The sequence below is a fragment of the Alligator mississippiensis genome, chromosome 1 (genome assembly GCF_030867095.1).
Source record: "Alligator mississippiensis isolate rAllMis1 chromosome 1, rAllMis1, whole genome shotgun sequence".
In the NCBI taxonomy this organism is placed as follows: Eukaryota; Metazoa; Chordata; order Crocodylia; family Alligatoridae; genus Alligator; species Alligator mississippiensis.
The window spans coordinates 247185580-247205229 of NC_081824.1; the positions used below are offsets into that span (position 1 = coordinate 247185580).

The 19650-nt window shown below is 42.9% G+C and overlaps 1 protein-coding gene across 2 annotated transcripts; it reads left to right on the forward strand.

The window, feature by feature from the left end:
- The first annotated feature begins 52 nt into the window (after nucleotides 1–52).
- Nucleotides 53–19364, forward strand: SLC35A5 (solute carrier family 35 member A5). 2 transcript variants are annotated; one of them, XM_019476447.2, is made up of 7 exons: nucleotides 53–172; nucleotides 890–1104; nucleotides 3198–3296; nucleotides 9273–9403; nucleotides 12340–12407; nucleotides 14242–15037; nucleotides 17406–19364. In XM_019476447.2, the coding sequence occupies exons 2-7, from the start codon at nucleotides 975–977 to the stop codon at nucleotides 17472–17474; spliced, it is 1293 nt and encodes a 430-aa protein (XP_019331992.1). In that variant the 5' UTR covers nucleotides 53–172; nucleotides 890–974; the 3' UTR covers nucleotides 17475–19364. The 2 variants fall into 2 exon arrangements, with proteins under 2 accessions (XP_019331992.1, XP_006271877.1); XM_006271815.4 differs by having other exon boundaries at nucleotides 55–172; nucleotides 9270–9403.
- Nucleotides 19365–19650: the final 286 nt, after the last annotated feature.

The following is a 19650-nucleotide window of genomic DNA, read 5'->3' on the forward strand; positions in this document are numbered from 1 at the left end:
GCGGAGAGTCTGCCTTAATACGCACGCGCAGAGGAAGAGCCGGAAGGGGTTGGAGGTGTCATGTGATTCGACAGAACCGCGCGTGTCATGTGGCCTAGCCAGCCGCAGGGCGGGGGAGTTCAGTGCGCATGCGCGCGGGGTTGGAAGCTGGGGGCGTGACCATACCGGCCTGGTAAGTCGGGGGTGACGCGAGCGCGGGGCCGGGGCCGGGGCCGGGGCCGGGGGGGGTGAGGTGCTTGTGGTTGGTGCGCAGTGAGGCTGGACAGGCAAACAGGGGAGAGGGTTGTCCACCCTTTGGGGTGAGGCGTTTAGCAGGAATCGGGGACAGGGCAGAGGTGCTGTTGCTGCTGCCACTTGGTTTTAAACTGCGGGTGGAGCAGGAAGCAAAATGGGGTGCGGCCACACCGCTGCACTCTCCCCCCGCCCCTTTGAGGAGCCGCCCCTGTAAGTTGGTAGCAAGATGAGGGCTGGAAGGGACCTCAGGAGGTCACATCTAGTGCCACCCCTGCTCAGAGCCCCAGCTGGGTCATCCCAGCCAGAGCTTTGTCCAGCCAGGTCTTCAAAACCTCCAGGGATGGAGGTGTCATCACCTGTTGCAGTGCCTCACTGCTCTCCTGGTGAGAGAGGTTTTTGTGATCTGTAACTTCCGTTGCTGCAACTTGAGACCAGTGCTAGGTTATTTGCTAACCTCCACTACCTCTCTCCAGTTCGGTGCCCACTCCCGCCACTGAGGCTAGATGGACCATGGGCCTGACCCGGTGTGGCACTGCTTATACCCTTACAAAAGTACCTTCTCCCTCATCCTGCTTTTTGAGGGGCAAGAGGGAGTGGGTTTGACATCTCCCTCTGCCCATTTACACGTCTCTCGTTGCTTCTCGACCCGTTCCAGAGAAGCAGTCCAGCAAAGCCATGCCAAACCCGCCCTTGGGCGTGCAATTCATGAAGCAATAGAACACTGACAAGGAGACAGCAGGATGGAGACCAAGTGCTGCCGTCAGTCTGTATGGTGCTCCAAGTCGTCCACGCATGCCGTCCTGCTAGGGGGAGTGTATGTTACCTTGGGCTCCAGTCGGATCCTCATGATGAAATATTCAGCCAATGAACGTACGTTTGCATTCATGATATATATTGTTTAGAGAAAGCTACCTGCTTAGGGTATGTGCTCAAATGTATATTAAAATGATTGGCAGGTATTTGGGAAGCAATGTGCTGTTGAAAATAGGGCATTTATAATGAGAGTTCTAAACATAACTTTAATTTGTGGAGCATTTTTACAGTGCGTGGGTCAAACTGAAGGATGTGCCTATGTCACACCCTAAAACTGGATTTTTTCTGGTGCACCTTTGAGAGAGACTCCCAGGGCACATCCAGATGAGTCCACACATATAGGGGCATGTGTTTCCTGCAGTACAAATAGCAGCGGCACCTCTACTGGCCCCAGCAGTCTTACGTGGTGTCCTGGGGGCCTCCTGGGGCAGCAGCAGCACCAATCTGGTGACATGGAGCTTCCCAGTGTCAAATTATGGTGCTTACTGCAAATTAGCACAGCGAACAGGTGCACCTTGTATAGTTTGCAGTGTCTCAGACAGCTTTGAGGCACTGCAAACCAAACTTGCACACTCCTCTGGACATGCCCCGAGAGTGTTTCCATACCTTCAGGGATGCCTTTCAGCTCCCAAACTTGTCTACTATCTGTTGCTTGACCACAGAGAACAGACTGAGGTGCTCCAAAAGTCATATCTCTGACTGATAGCATGTCATCTTTACCCACTTCACCCTGGTCTTGCCAGCTCTTGGCAGAGGGGATTTTGCCAGTCAGAAGACCCTTGACTAGTCATGTGCTCAGAAATTATATATTTTTCACCACTTCCTTGCAAGAGGCCTGTCTGTATGATCAAATGCTCTAAAATCTTTTTTTTCTACCTTTCATAACTTGCTGTTGTCCACTAACAATAGTAAATTATGAAAGGTAGCGAAAACATTTCAGAGTATCTAACCATACATACAGTTGGACAAAGTAAGTTATAATACAAAAACAAACATAAGAAATCAGTAACCATATGCTGTAATACATATAAGAGATATATTGTATGTTGTACTACATACAGTAAGAGATATAAGAATAAACAAACAAAAAGGCAATATTAGAACAATAATCTGATTTTACCCTGCATCTTAAATTTAAGAATGCAGCTTCTGCTCAGCTCAATAGTTAGAAAGCAGCTCCTGCCTCTAACCATTCAGTGAGGACTCCCAGCAACTTCTGGCACGCACAACACCTAGCCCCCTGGCTGAAGGCTTAAAGTCATTGTCTGTGCATGGGAAAGCTAAAGACAAACACTTGGTCTCATGACAAGTCTTAAGTATGGTTTTGTATCTGATGGATTACATACATTATCCATTGGATTCTTGGGGAGCTCATACTCTGCTTCAGGATGCTTTCCCTCCCCCCCGCAAGTGTATTTGTTTACCAGACTAGAAATTTCTGTCCTGGAGAATATTTATAGCTTTTCAGACATGTCTCCAAGATACTTTTTTTACTTAATTTAGCCGCTGTGAGAAATAACTGTCCCTGAATATCCAGGTGTTGTTCTTGCTACAGATCTCTCTTTTTAAAATGCAAATTCATCATTGTCTGGAAGGGCTTGGCTCTAGTACCTCAGGCCATGTCTGCTGGGGTCTATTTTGATTGACCATTAAAAATGCCTATGTCAAATGCTACTTCTCGTATGTATAGGGAAGGCAAGGATTTTTAGGATGATATCTTTTATTGGACCAACTACATAGTTAGGATAAAGTTTGACAAGTTTTTGGGTGCAAGACATTCCTCATCAGGTTGCTGACAAGGTGGGTTGGAACACTTAAATTGATCATTACCCTACTGAATAGTTGGGGTAAAATATCAATCATGAAAAATACATTCAGATCAAATACCACAATTCCATAAAGATATAATAATAATAAATCTAAATACAGCTTGATGCTGCTTAAATGTAGAGACTGGTCATGCCATATCAGTGAAACAAATTCAAGAAAACATGTATGACAGCTTTAATACATCAAAAATATTACTGGTTCATGACAGTGCCAAAATGGTTCTCAAAGACTACCTGGACTGTGGCTTTCTCATGCTTTAAATGTGAATAGAGAGGTTGGCATACCAGTGTTTGTTTACTACAGTTTTCTGAATTTTACAGGTAACAAGTATGATTACCTTCCTGCAACTGTGAATGTGTGCTCTGAGCTAGTAAAACTAGTGCTCTCTATGATAGCGGCACTCTGGGTAACAAGAAGAGGTAAGTGCCCATAGCTAGATGCTGTTATGAAGCATTAGCCCTATTCTTCATATACCCTTTACAATGCTAATTCAGATTCTTTCTTCTCTGCAGAATTTGCACAAATTGTAACTCAAGCAACACTATGTGATAGTTTGGTCAGACTGAGTTATTTCATAGCATGCTACTTTCACTTAGACTAGACTAACTCTGGAGGAGTTCACCTGAATATAGATAATTCAGGTTAGTTTTCCTGCCTCTGCTATAGATAAGATGTAGAACCTGATTCTCTGGAAAAGTTGACAGATTCTGTCAGCACATTCTTGTGCAGAACTGGGGATCAAGCCATGCCACTGACTAGTAAAAACTATTTAAAACAAGGGTTAAGATGGGCAAAGAGCAACAAGCCTAAGGATTGGGATTTGGGGCTTGCAGACTCTTCTGGGTATGTCTCAGTTCTTCTCCCTGCTCCCCTGTGTGAGGTCCAAAAAATGCAAAAGGTGCAAGCCTATGGCGATGAAGCTGCCTAGAAGTAAATGGAAGTGGGCTAGCGTGGAAGAAGGGTCTGATTAAGTGAACAAAGGGATAGCTGAAGGCTGGTCTGGCCAAAGGAGGGGCAAGGAACCCTAGTTTGGTGTACTAGTCTTTTCATGTAACCAAGGACACATGCATTTTCATTGTCACAGGAGGTGGTGGTGGCAGATAGCACAGCCAGGTTCAAAAAGAGCTAAACAAACTATAGATGATAGATCTATTAATAGCTACTGAACAGAACAGCCGGGGAATGTTTCCTTTAGCATCTTTCAGCTATTAGTGGTGGATACCAGGAGGATAGTTAATAGGGGATAGAGCGCTCTAGATCAGTGATTCTCAACCAGGGTGCCACACTACCCTGTAGTGTCTTGAGATCCTTTCAGAGTTGTCAGATGCCACAGAACATTAGCATTGTTACATGCGCAAATGTAGTTAATGGTATAAACCCAGAGATTTCAAATAGAAATCTATAGTGATAAGACCATGCTTCCCTGTTGTAGTCTTTCTGAATTCTTTGCAACAGAAATTTTTTCTATTGTTTTTCTGTAGTCAAAAAATGCATGAAAACTTGAGAGCTAGCATTTTCCAAGGGGGTCCTCAAGTCTGAAAAGGTTGAGAACCACTGCTCTAGATATCTGGTTCAATGCTCTCACTCTAAAGCTTGAACTCCTGCCACTGTTGGAGACAGGATACAGGGGTATTTGGACTGACCATTCATCTAACCCACTATGGCACTTTTTCTGTTCTTATATTCAATCATCTAGTAAGCCTCTGATACATGTGTGCAGCAGCAGAGGGCGCCACACAACCAAGAGCAGCTTTTGGTGTGAAACTGCCTTTTAAAATGCTTAACTGCTGAAAGGGATGTGTATTATAGAGGATGGGAAAAAAGTAAACATGCTGGTCTTCACTCTCACACTTAAATTCTTTGTAAAGAAAAAACCACACTGTGATTTGAGATGTAAACCGTATGTGTGATTTTCAATGCACCATCCTCAATCCCCCTTCCCCTATAATAGAAGCATGTACAGGGGTGAGTAGGAGCACTTACCCACAGCATTCTCCATCTCTGAGCCATAGGTACCTTTTAGCTACAAATCTATATAACTGCACCTGTCTGAATGGTAATTAATTTCTATGATAATTTTTTCTCTTTCACTTAAAAAAGGAAAGTCAATGATTAAAAAATGTCTTGAAGGCTGAGGAAAGATTGCCAAGGATTACCTTACACTAGTGGTTCTCAACCTTTTTAGATTCAAGCCACCCCTTGCTAGACTCAAGGCACCCCTCAGAAATGCTAACTCTTAGCTTTCACACATTTTTTGGCTATGGAAAACTAATAAAACAATTTCTCTGTTGCAAAGAACTTAGTGTTGGACCACCTGTTGTAGTCTTTCTGTGGATTCTTATTTGAAATCTTTGGGTTTATCTTATGAATCATGTAGGGTGCTGTGGACCCTGGTTGAGAATCATTACCTTATGCCTTTTCACAGTGTCAAGTTAAATAAAACAGACTTCTGGAAAAACAGGAAATATGGGTGCCTATACGTGTGCTCTGACTGATTAGAATGTGTTAGAGCAGACTCGATTAATTGATCCTAACCCTAATTAATTAAATCTGTGCAGCATCCTAATTAGAACACTCCAGCGTGCCTGCTGCAGCATCACATGTATTCAGTGTCTCGCATTTCAAATGGCAGCAGGGTCACTTCAACTAAAGCTCATCGAGGGAGCTTTAGTTAAGGTCCCCTCATGGCCATTTTGAAATGTGGGATGCTCAATGCGCATGACACTGTGGTGTTTTAATTAGAGCAGCTCTCTGGACAGCCGCTCTAATTAAAATGCACCCACCCTTTCAACAGCTCCCACCCCAGAGTACATATATAGACACCCAGTGGTGTTAAAGTGTGTGTCCGTACACCCTTAACTACTTCCTAGACTATGGTCATAATACACATGCTCTCACTCTGCCTTTGGACTCTTGCAGTCAAGAGCTACTTACACTTGCCTTACAATCAAACTCCTAAAAAAAACACAACCCTCCCCCTCCACAACACTGCGTCTTAGTGACTTTTAGTCTTTCCAGAATCACAGTTCCAATTCTGATGGAGGCCAGCTCTTCTGTAAAGTTTGTGACTCTACTTTGGGGACTGCTAGCTAACTTCTATGGTCCCCTCACCGTTATGCATATGATGCCATCCAAAACTGTTACTGCTTACCCATTCATAAACCTGCACACTATGTTCCTTTCCTACTGAAGTGCTGATAATCTTCAAGACACCTGTATCTAGTTAATTGATGCAACCAATATGTTAGGGCATTGAAATGAGGGATGCTGAATGTCTCAACAGACACATGAACCTCTTTTCTTCACCTGGACAGACTGGATTTCACCATCCTGAAGGGGTGTCACCTACTTGCATCACCTTGAATCACTTTTGCAGGTGCTTCTGCTAATCCAGGGGTGGACAGAATATGGCCTGTGGGCCAGATCGAACTCAACAAGGGATTCCATGTGACCTGTGGCAGGTCCCTCAGTCCCACCTGGCTCAGGCACAGGGGGCAGCCGGGGCCATGGCTTTTGTGGCCAGTCATGCTGCCCCAGGCCTGCAGTAGGGCAGGGGCAGCATGGTGGCTGGACTCAGCTTCCTGGCAGCCCCTGTGGCAGCAGGTTGCTCTGCCTGGCTGCTGCTGACAATCTGTGCTGCATTTACCACTAGAGGTGCCGGATAGAGCGGATGCATGGGCAGGGTCTCCTTGGAGACTGGTCCGGTACTCCTGAGGGCAGAAAATGATCGGCTGGGCGAAAGACGGCATTTGGGACCAGGACGGGCAGGCAGATGGGGCAGTAACAGTGCAGGACCAGGGCAGAGCCATGATCTGCTCTCCACACATCCCTGCGACTGGTGGTGGTTCCCTGGGCGGGGATATGCAAGGAGCAGATCATGGCCCTGATTCAGGCCCCTGCCTCACACTGCACCTGGTTTGCACTGTGGCTGCTTGTAGCCTGGCAGTATGAGGTGGCTCCGATAGATCACCAGATTGTGCCACTCTGCAGCCGCATTGTACTGGGGCTCCCTGTGTGCACTTTTGCTGGGGTGGAGGTAGCAGGGGCCAAGTCATGGGCATCCCTCCTATTGGCCTGGTCATTGTTACCACTAGGATTCTTTTTGCCAGAGACCCCCAAGGATTGACACAGCCCTTGTCTGATTTAGTATCAAGTAAATTTTAATAGTAACCCATAAGCTTTTTTACAAATTTCCTCCCTGTAATATAACCTGACAAATGGTTCCTTCAGATGGTACAGTAACGATCTTCAGTGATAGCAGCCTCAGATCCTCTGCTGAGTGTGTGAGATGTTTGTTTCTGGGTTTTCTGCTGCTCGAGCAAAAAGTCCATGGCTGGCCCTGCCTCCCCACAGTAACAGCATGAACACAAAGTTGTCCCTTTGCTTGTCCAATACTTTTTTTAACTTTGTCATCCCATATTGTCCAATCCTCAAGTTCCTTATCTCATCTTCTTAGATAACGTACTCCAGTCCTATTCCATTTTTGGTTTTGTTTCCTTTTAGGGAAACTGATGTACCTGGTTCACCCACTGTACCAGTCACAGCACTTACTTTTCCCACTGCCTTATGAGGCACTCTACAATTTTACTGCTTAGTTCCAAGAAGGCCTAGATTCTGGTCAAAAGCCCTGACATAACACAGTTTGCCCACCATAGTCATGATTTGTCAGGGCTGCTCTGTGCTGTCAGGCTGTGAGCAGCCACAGCATGAACCAGGTGCAGCACGGGGTAGTACAGGGCCAGGGCAGAGCAACAATTCACTCCTTGCACATCCTTGCCCACAGAATTGCCACCCATCACAGGGATGTGTGGGGAGCACATCACAGCTCTGCCCCAGGCCCCATGCTGTCTCTGCCCTGTGATTCCAGCCTTGTCCTCTCGCCCATCCCACTCCTGGATATCGTTCCATGCCCACCTGTGGCCCCATCCCATCTACCTAGTTGAGTGTGCTCTGCCCATGGGTGTCCCAAGCTGATCTCTAAGGAGACCTCATCCATCCATCCATCCACCCACTCTGTCCAGCACCCCATGGACAGGCCTGGGCTGACGAGATCTATTTCCCCCCCCCCTCCCGCAACAGCTCACCAAAACTCCTTAAGTGGCCCTCGAGCCCAAATAATTGCCTACCTGTGTGCTAATCCCCACATCATTTAATACAGCTGTACCTAAGATCATGAATGCCACCAGTCCTTGTGCTACTTTTCATTGATTGTTGCTGGTTCCAGGTTGCATCAGTCTATACTTTGCCTCTTTCTGTGTCCTGGTTTTGAGATGTTCTTAATTTGTCCCTTCCTTTTTGAGCCTGTTAACTCCACTTCTTGCCAACCCCTTTCATTTTCCACCCACTGTTTTTTGCACCCTGTGCTGTTCATAGTTTAAATTTTAAAATGCTGATTATGTTGAGATGCACATCCCTAAATGTCTTGGCAAACTTAGTCCTACATCTCCTTCCCTCATCCTCTGTTTTGGCTTCCTTTATAGCCTCTTGTCATTTAAATGGCAAGTTCTGTAGGATGGTGTAACAGGGTGGTCTGTTCCTTTTAAGAGGGAACAGTCAGCTGTATTGAGAGAGTCCAGCTGCAGGGCATTTGGATAATGAGAGAGTGCTCCACTGGGAGTTTAACACCCCGGGAGAGAGAGCAGAAGAGGCAGGTAAGCTGTGGGCTAAACTTCTTGCCGTACAGAAGTGCCAGGCTGCTGTGCTGGGGTCAGAGCCAAAGGGGTTCCTCTTCCAGTGTCCAGGACAGGACAGCAGGATTTTCTTTAATTTGTTTTAAAACTGTTTTATATGGGAGGACTAGCTGAGGAGCTCCTCAGAAGACAGCAGCCTAGGCAAACAAGATGGCTTCTGGGTTTTTTTTTTCAGGCACTGCAGTTTGGGTTCTATGTAAAGAATGTTTTTTTTTACATTTAGGTCACTGTTTTAAATCTGGTTACAATCAGCATGGCATGGCATGGAAAGCCATTTCCATCTGGCTGCCATTCCTTGCCGTCATGAAATGACTGGCAGCCTCTTGATTGTTCCTAGTTGGAACATGACCCTATCATTGAGAGTGTTTTTAGGGGAATGAATACCTTCTCTGCTCAGGACAAGGATTGAATGTCCATGCAGACTCATCTCTTCCCCCTACAAGCAGTTATTTTATGTCAGTGGATAAAGGTGATTGGCAAGACAGTGTGGGGGAGGTTCATGTTGTCTCTGTCTCTGTTGTATGTCTTGTGTATTAGCAGGAGATTAGACTGGCACTTCTCGTCAAAACCTGATTTGCGTTTAAAACAAATAGTTGCTGTTCTGTGTAATATGTCTTGCACACATCAACCTGAGATGTCTTTAGCTCCAGTTTTCATCATTCAAGTTCCCTTAACTAACCAATTTCCTTCTTTTTCTTTCAGCAGGTAAATTATGTCATCATTTTGGATGTACATCGTGGAGGGAATTTTGTAGCTACATGAAATGGTCAATTCCTGCCTTTCTTTATTTTTTGGATAACCTGATTATTTTCTATGTCTTATCCTACCTCCAACCAGTAAGTATATATCTACCAAATAAGGTAGCATTAAATGGCACAAGGCTCACTTTTTTGAACGTTCATACCAGTTGTGGGTTTGTGCTCCCATAGCTGACCTGCATAAGCATTTCATTTATGGTGATTGTTTATTCCTTCCACCCACCTGACTTACAGCCCTCTTTTTAGCTACCAAATGTGAAGAATCCCTTTTATTTTCTCCTGCTTGACTGATTTTTACAGGTAGAATGAATAATTTAAAAAAGATGCCTGTCTTGGTTCATCATCCTTTTTCTTCTTTTCAGACCAGCATTTCTGTTCCACACTGTTTTTTCCAGAGGGCTGGGTTTTAAGACTTGTTTCCTACAGAACTGCTATCACTGATCTTTTAAAAGTATGATTTCATGTAATGGCTTATACATTTTTCTTTCTTCCATTCTATGCCAAGTAAATCTCAGAAGCTTGTGAGCACTGTTAGGTCATAATCATTAAATGATAACATCCAGGTTGACTACTACTTGCTGAATTTCTCCAGAGGACCTGAATTCATTCATATATTTAGAAAAAAAGATGGTGTCTTCATACTTTCTGTTTAGAGCTGGGATTATTTATTTATTTATTTATTTATTTGGTTCAAGTGCTATTACTTGAACAGCCTATTTAATATTGACAAACTCTGAAGTAAACACTGTGAACCATGCATGCATTCCCTTTGCATATAGAGTACACTGAAAATACTCCAAAGTAACCAGGTTGTGTCTGAACCCTAAGTTGTGATTTTTCTCATGTTTCCATGAAAGCTGGTTTGAGGTTAGTTTGTGAAGCAAAGATGAAATATAAATGGAATCTTTGGTAGTTCATCCTCTCCTGAACCTGTTCTGTATTTATCAATTTCAATTGCAAATATTTTTCTTTCTCACAAATGGGTCTAAGGAAATTGTGCCTCCAATAGTCTTCTCCTTCTCCTTCTCCTTCTTCTTCCACAAGTCAGGAAATCAGATTTATTAAGCTACACTTTAACATCTTGCATGGATACATTGCGCTTTCATTTACATGAGAACACAGCACTGGCAATGTGACCAACTATTTGGTAAATAAGGTGTTGGGCTACAACAGAAAAAAAGCAGCACTTTCTTTTTGCTAATTGCAGAGTTAGTGTTGAGATTTTAATGACATAAGGCAAAGAGGGCTTCTGTATTATTTTAAGTAATTAGCTAGCTAGCTGGATGTAAACTTACTGTGTAACAGAGTGATTTGTTTTTTGAGGGTCCAGTTGCAGGGAGGTATTGAAAATTTAATTTAATTTTTGTAACATTTTTATACATATCACTATTCACTAAGAAGGCTCTGGAATTTAACAGTAAATATATTTAATTAAACTTTTAATTTTTAGAAATTCCTGTTGCCCTCTGTTGCTGTTCTGGTTCACGAGAGATGCAAAAGAATACACCATTCTTAGATCTAGGGCGGTACAAATAGCAGACATACTAGCTAATTTGCTACTCACAGCAATCCAGAATAATGCATTCTGAGATGCATGTAATTATCGACAGCCTGGTTAAGTGAACACAATCTAATACTCCTTTGCAGTTCATCTGTAAAGAGCATGGCCATGATGCCATGCTTAGACATTAATGGGAGTCCAGTTGCTTTCTAGCTGAATGAGACTGAAAAGACTTTGGAGACAGAGAGAAGGCGATGGCAAATTCCTGTGGGATTCTGAACTTAAAATGCAGTGGTTCTAAGCATGCTTCTGCTATGAAAAATGGTATTACACAGTTCCTTTGCTGTTTATTAACTCTGTTGGATGAATTTTGCTCAGCTTTCACAGAAGACAGTGTTGTTTTTATCACTAGCTCCCCTCTGGATTTGAAAGAATTTGGAGTCTTTCCATTCTGTGCTTTGTCAGAGTTAATGAATTTCTGTTAATTAGCAAGCTGTGCTAATTAAAAGCGGCCATGTGTCACGTGTATCATTGTCACTGTGCATCTCCGCACTGAAAAAATGTCAGCGGGGCGGTTTCAAATATAAAGTTCATTGGACATGTTTTATTTCAAAGTATATTGCTGCCATTTTGTCAGCACGCAGATGCACAGCAACGGTGATGCATGAGGCTGCCAGAGCGCATCAATTTCCATACTCTAGCAGACTCAATTGAGTCTGCTCTGATGCGCTGGATTTTCAGTGCATCAGAGCAGGCTCCCTGCATGTGTATAGGAGCCCTTAGTCTTCAAATTGTGCCTTCAGTTAGTTATATCTGTGCAACGGCACTTGCTCTGCCATTGATAGATTCAGTTAATTGGGTGATTGAGCCAGAACACACTCTCAGTAAAAGCTGTTTTTTTTTTCTATTGTGAGCCAATCTCTTAGTATTTCTTTTGTGTTTGTTTTCTGGCTGCCTAGAAGCCGTGGTCATAGGACAGCAAGCAATGCAGTCTGTGACCTTGGGAGCAAACCTGTAGATTGAGGCAGTGCCATTTTCAGGCAGTAGACCTGTGCTTTTCAATTTCTTTCACGTGCTTGAAAGCTCTGGCATTGAGATCTTGGAAGCATCATGACGGTAAAAAAATTACCTTAGCCCACCTCTGTTATCCAGTGTTCCCATGTCACGGTGGCTGTTCATGAAGGTTGCTTTCACTGATGTCTGATCAGTTTCTCTGTGAAATCAAGAAGAGCAGTTTCAACACCTCTCTAGGGAACGGCAAAGCCTGCCTCTCAAAATAGGATTTAGCTAGGCTTTATGCACCATTTAAATCTTCAACATGGGCCACAAATGTCTTTTAAGGAATTCAGTGTTGTCTGCCCATTAAGTGCATCTTGCCTGAAGCAGAATTTTAGTGCCAATGCAGCCAATTTTTTGCTGTAGCACATCCTGGGAGGTGACCTCTGTGAGGGTTGATCTTTAATTGTTGGACTACATTTGAATTGTAATTTTGTTCCCTGTGCTCTTTTTCTAGGCTATGGCTGTATTGTTCTCAAATTTTGTCATTATAACAACAGCATTCCTATTCCGGATAGTGTTGAAGTAAGTTTCTATTAAAGCAAAATGTTAAGTGTTTCTTCTGTCATCCAACTGGAGAAGTTTGTTGGAATCCTCCTCTTTGTGTAACAGCTATCGTTATTTTTAAAGCTTTTTTATTTTCTAGTGTCTTTGGGACACAAGCCATGGGGATGGATGGTTTAACCTTACTATTAAATATGAAATGTGCCGTGTTTAGACCTCCTGCAGATTTGGCAATTGTTCTTGTGTGACTGATATACAAATGGGATCATAACTGTGTAGTTAATATGTGGCCTCACTAGAGTTGTGGTTGTTTGGGTGCTAGAAGTGTGCCTTTCCATATGTTAGTGTGATTTATTTTCCTTTTAAGTTTACCTTTTGGTTCTGAAATTCTTGAGTTTGCATTACCTCTTTCAGGGACCATTGCAACATGCTTCTGTTATTTTCTTATGCTTAAGTTACTGACTCCATTTCAATATTAACTGTGAATTTATGGAGTGTTATACTCCTGTATTCAGGGGTGTAGGTTGTAGCCGTGTTGGTTTAAGGACACAGGCAGACAAGGTTCTTTGGTTAAATCTAATATCTTTTATTAGACCAACTCAAATAGTTGGAAAAATTCTTCTTAGCTAAGAATTTTTCCAGGTATTTGAGTTGGTTTAATAAAAGATATCGGATTTACCCAAAGAAACTTGCCTGCCTATACTCCTGTATTGTCATTTTTAGAAAAATAAATGGCAAGTCACTCTCCTGAGGATTCATTGAACAGATATTATTAGAGTTGCTAGAAATGGTCACAAACATTTTTGTCAAACTGTTGAATTTGATGAAAAGGGGGATAATTTTTTTGAGGAAAATTGCTGTGAAAATCTTTGCCATGTTATTGACTGATCATACATGATGAAAAACAAAGATTAAATACATGGGAGAATGAGGTACAATAGTGTAGTGTAAAGGTGTACTCAGTCTTACTGTGCCAGTGATGGGTTTTCAGTTTGATCTGCTTAGTTAAATGAAATCATATTCTAAAAATGTAGGCTTATGTTCTTTTTTCTCTTTTTTTTTTTTTTTTTTTTTTCTTCATATGTTACCTTGTTTGGTTCTCCTGTGTCCTCCCCCCTACTTAAAAATAATATTTTGCTTATTGAGGCTCTAAGGGGATGCATATGCTATAAGCTTTTACAAACCTCCCTATTTTTAATCAAAATGAGTTTTGGGGTTTTTTTTGTTGTCAGTCTGATTAAAATGTTTAGTCCTTTGTTGTTTAGTTTTCAGTCTTTGTGATGTCATGATTTCGTATGTTCTCCTATGGCCATCATTTTTCAAAGTAAATAAGGAAGAATTTCTGAAGATAAAGAACAGTCAATATAATTTTGACAGTCTTGCAGGCTACGTTAATACTTCTGTGAGGAAAAGGGCACAAAAATTGGATTGACTTTCAAAGACTTGCAAAAAAGGATTTCTTCGAATATACACACACGCATGCACGTATGTGCATGTGTGTGTTGTATACATACACTCACACATGTATATAAAAATAAAATCGCCTAATCACCTGCCCAGAGTTCTTACTTTTGCATCTCCATCATGAGTCAGGTAGGAGCTCCCTTTGCTGCTATCTGGCATGTGGGCTCTTTGATGCCTGAGTTGACAACTCGGGTAAAACCCTGGCCCTTGCAGTCAGCCTTTTATCATTGCCTCAACAAAGGCAGGATTTTTCACTCTCTGATTGGAGTTGTGTATGGTGTAGTAGTTTCCTGTTTCAGCTCCTTGTTTGTTCTCCTCACATTTAACCTCTGTCACTGAACTTGTAACCAATACCAATTTGGGGGGTTTGGGCTGCTTTTTCTTCTCACAGACGGCGGCTCTCCTGGGTGCAGTGGGCCTCATTGCTGATTTTGTTCCTGTCCATCATAGCTCTGACTGCTGGGACCGGAAGCCATCAGAATGGCTTGGCTGCCCACGGATTTCATCATGACATGTTTTTCAGCCCATCAAACAGCTGCCTTCAATACTCCAGGCTCGAAAGAGAGTGCTGGGGAAGGAGTAACTGCACAGTATCTGGGCTCTTTCCCACCTTCAGGTGGAACATCACTGCCACCACAGCAGGAGCTTTGAAAACCCTCCGCCTGGGCCTGGGCCACCTCCTCATCCTGGTGCAGTGCTTCATCTCTGCTCTGGCCAATATCTACAATGAAAAGATTCTGAAAGAAGGAGACCAACTCACTGAAAGCATCTTTGTGCAGAACAGCAAACTCTATGTATTTGGGGTGCTGTTTAACGGGCTAATCCTAGCCGTGCACTCTGACTACTACAGGCAGATACAGTCCTGTGGCTTGTTTTATGGGCACAACACCTTCTCCATAGCCCTCATTTTTGTCACGGCCCTCATGGGACTCTCTGTGGCCTTCATCTTGAAGTTTCAAGACAACATGTTCCATGTCATGACTGCCCAGGTCACCACGGTGGTAATCACCACTGTGTCAGTCATAGTCTTTGACTTCAAACCTTCTCTGGAGTTCTTCTTGGAAGCTCCTGTGGTGCTTCTCTCCATATTTATCTACAACGCCAGCAAGCCATGTGGGCAAGAATACGCTGTTCAGGGGGAAAGGAGCAAAATTCTCAGTGGAGATGTGTGGGAACGTTCCAGTGGGGTAAGGTTTTTAAGACGCTTGTTTTTCTCTGTCAAGCTGACTGTTCAGATGATTTGCTGCACCTATGGGTGGCACTTGAGATTCAGCCAAAATTGTCACGTTAATTTAAACTCTATAAGCTTAGTCTTTTAAATAGGTTAGCCCCTATTTTAGCTCAATACTAGTGTTGTTTGCAGTTCCTGTCTCCTATCCTAAGGCCTAGCTGAGGACCCTGCCTTCCCATCTCTAATCTCAGATGATCTTGCAGGCACTTCAGCTTGAATTAACCTTTCTCCTACAGTGTTTGCAACCCAGATACCCCACCTGCTCATACCGGTACATGGGAACTTATTATAATCAAGTTGAAATCAAGTCTGTTTTTACCCCTGGAGCTCAGCCAGTTGCTGAAAGTAGATAAACAGTGTAACTGGAATAAAGTAGATTGGGTGTTAACATTCTTCCAGTTCTAAAAATCTAAGATATTTCAAGAAACCCAGGTAAGGATTTTTACTCTAAGAGTTTTAACGTGATTTTTCCGCTATATACTTTTTGCTCTTTGAATAGTAATACAGGCATTAAAATTTGCGGAAACCTTTTTATGGAAAGTGCTTGCTCACCCATTTTACATTTAGGGTGAAATGAGAAATAAGTCTGAGATACAGGTGGGAGATGGACAAGATCCCAGAAGACTGGAAAAGGGCAACAGTGCCCAACTTTAAAAAAGGGGAAAAGGAGGACCCAGGGAATTGGACTGGTCAGTCTAAATTCAGTACCCAGAAAGTTACTGGAGCAAATTTATAAAGAAGTGAATGTGTGTTTGTCTAAAGGAAGTGATCACTAGCAGCTGGCATGAGTTTGTTAAGAACAGATCATGCCAAACTAACTTAATCTTCTTTTGACAAAGTAACTAGTTCTGTGGATAAAGGGCATGCAATGGTTATACTGTATTAGGACTTTAGTAAGGCTTTTGGTAAACTCCCATATAACTTTCTCATAAATAGGGACCTACCAAAATTGTGATTTCGTGGATATTGTGAAATCCAGCATTGCCCAAGAAATCCATCAGTGCCTGCCAAATCCATGAAGTCCATGGAGGGGTGAGGGGGGGGAATCTTACTGGAAAGTGTGCTGTAGCAGCCCACTCGGGTGGGGAAGTGGGGGTCTGCCCGCTCAAGGGGCTGCTGGCAAGAAGCCTGCCTCCCACCCCTGCCCCTCACCACTGATTGGCTGCAAGGGCTGTCTGTCATGCAAGGGCTGTCACCCCTTCACCAGTCAGAAAGTGGCAGGGCTACATGACAGGCAGCTATTGCAGCCAGTCAGTGGCGAGGGGCAGAACCACCAGGACCCCTTGGCCAGAGCTGTGGGGGGGGGGAGGGAGGGTGCTGTGTTCCACCCGTGCAATGGCTACTGGGCTCCATGTTCTGCCCGTGAAATCGGTGGGGGGGAGGGGCAGCACCCTGAATTTGGTAGGTCCCTACTTATAAGTAAACTGGAGAGATGTGCACTAGATAAAATTGCTATAAGGCAGATACAGAATTGACTCAATAATTGGAAACAAAAGGTAATTCTAAATGGATCAGTGTCAGAATGGTAGGAGTTTTAAAGTGACGCTGCATAGGGGTCCTTCCTGGGTCCAGTACTGTTTAACGTGTTTGCTAATAATTTGGTTGCCAAAATAGAGAGGTTCCTGATCAAGTCTGCAGATTAAATGAAACTGGGAGATATTGACACATTTGTGGGGATAGGAGTAGATTCAGAAGGATCTTGATAGACTGGAAGCTGGGCTAGAGACAACAGGATTAAGTTCAACACAGATGTATGTATATTATGGCCACGTTCTGTGAGCAGCATATAGTCCTGGGAAATTTAATTTAACCCTGAAAGTGGGGAGTAAATGTTTCCTCACCGTTCTATACTCTGCCATTGCTGAGTGATGGTTAATAGATATACAAATAATGTGTATAATCACATGTTTGTGAAATCAGGCATGTTTTAGACCGTGTACTTAGTCAACTAGGGGGATGGGGAAAATTATTCAGCACCTCTGTGTAAAGGAAGAAAAAGGTCTCCATGGAGGAAGGAGCATGTCTGTTAATACAACTGCATCCATTGGACTAAGGAAAATGAAAAGAAAGCCAACACAGAAGAATGGTGAAATATTTTTTCAATTAAAAACAAATCTGGGGACTTTCCCTCATGAATAGCTGTCTGTTCTATCCAAGACAAGGGTTTAATGTGAAAGAGATTTAAAGCACAAGCCCTTGATTTCACAATTATAGCTGGACTGCTTCAAAATAAGTGTTTCTTGCATGCTTGGCAAAAGGAAAATTTGCTCATAATTAACTGTTTTTTATTTTTTGTTTTTCCCACCCCCTTCTGGGTCCTGTAGGATGGAGAGGAGCTTGAGAGACTGACCAAAGCAAATAGTGATGCTGATACTGATGAAGATGCCTTCTAGCCTGGGGTGGTACAGATGAGTGCTGGGCAGTCTTCAAGAGAGCAGCTGGAATGCCCTTCAGAATGTGGAAGAGTCTTTTTTACTGTGCAGAGCAATTGAGAATGTGTTTTTTGGTGGCCCCAGGGGAGGGGTGATGGTGGAGTTTACTGTTTTCAAGTTGTGCCAGTAACTCAAACACATCAGGGTAAGTTTCAGGGTTGGAGGTGATTACAGATGAGTAAACCCCGTGGTGTACCAGAGGTAGGAAAGGAACACTGTAGAATCACTAGCTTGATCCATGTAAATTGCAGTGTATGCTGTATTCTCCTCTCGCATCAGTGTAAATCATGAGCTAAGCGCAATGAAGTCAATGTAAAGGGGTGGAGAATATGTGGCCCTTAGTCTTCTCAATCGGGATGATCCAAGAGCTGAGTGTCAGCCCAGCAGTTTGAAAGTAAAGGCGGAGCACTAGTGTTCATGCGCGCCATATTGACAGTGTTGACTCCCCTCCTAGGCAAAGGGCCTCATCCTACAAACATTCTGTCAGTATTGATCCTGGCTCACCCTCAGTTGCTCTGTGGCTTGGCCCCCTAACATCATCGTGTGCCATCAGCATGTGGAATGCTGCCTAAGCTATAGGTACTCATATCTGAATTTTTATTAACATGTTTGTTAGTGTAATGTCCTTCTCTTCTGTTCTTTTGACAAATGGTTCCATAGCTGCAGAACCAGTTTCTTCACCATTCCAGTAGCTTTTGGGAGTTGATGAGCATCTGTTACGTTACTACAACTTACAAGCACTTTTGAGCTGTTTTGGTAACGTGACTGGTATAGCCGATTGGAAGACCAGCTTCCCCGCTCATCCGAAATATGAGGGGCTTTTTTGTTTTTAAAATGGATCTTGTTGCATCTTCCTCTAGTTTGAAAATTCTTATGCCTTGTGCGTCTGTCTGGAATTATAGTTTGTCCATTGCAGTCCATTGGAGAGTTCTGTTCTATGTCACTGAAAACAAAATTATGCTGAAACCGTATTTCACTCTTTTGTCAATACAAAATAATGACTTTTTTAAATTTAAAGGAAATTGGCAAGAGAAACTTGGCCCCCAAAATATTTTTTGTACAAGCTTTCTAAAAAAATTTTGAAATTTCCATGATCTCAAAAGGAATCAAGTGTAATCTACAGAAAACCTGTATATTTTTATGCAGTGTTTGTGGCGCAGAGCTCCAGTGCATGGCCTGTGATAATTACATTGACTGGAGACTGTAGCATAATTTGGCCAGGCTATTCCTTGTGTCCATACTTAGAGAAATGGAAGAAGAAAATGCTGTGGATTATGAAAGGCACATTGAATTATGGAAACAATTCCTGTTAACACTGTACAACATGGTTGGGAAGATTGAGCATCTCCTGAGGTCTAATTTTTCTACAGGTTTGGCCATTTTGCCCAGAACATTTTGACTTTCAACCCAAGTTACCCTGTTCATACAACAGGGATAAAAATACCATTATCAACCTCACAGGGATGTCGTGAGGATTAATTGTTGAATTTGAGTCTCTGTACAACTCTACAAACACTCCATTAAGTGTTATTTTAATAATTAAGTTATTACTAGTACCACAAGTAAGGAGACCTGTTTACAAATATGGAGGCAAATTCACTGCTATATTCTGGTTGCTTTACAGCATTGTGGCTATGCAGAGTAGCCATGAACCCAGTTTAATCAGACAGTTGCTTTGAATCTGCCTCATTCGTTTTAATCTAATAATGTATATTGAGACAAGCCATTTGGCTTAGGGAGGTATTGTTCCCTATTACAGGGATGCCTTTGTAACAAACATTGAGTTTTACATGTAATTTATCAGACCTAATGGTGAAATAAATTTGAATAAATTAAAGTATGAATAATAAATCCACAGGCTGACAGTGGTCCTGATTCTGATTAAATCCCAGCTTATGCTTATGGGAGGAGGGGCTGGATTTGTCATGCCAGTGCATGTGGCTCCTTGCTTTTTTCAGAGGTCCTCATTGATTTAGTAAGATTGTTTAGTGAAAAGTGGGGGTCTAAAATTGAACCTCGCATGAGATATAAGTCCCATTGCTGTGTATACATAAGAACATATGAAGTGCCATACTGGATCAGACCAATGGTCTGTCAAACCTAGTATCTCATTTCCAACTGTGGCAGAAGTAGATGC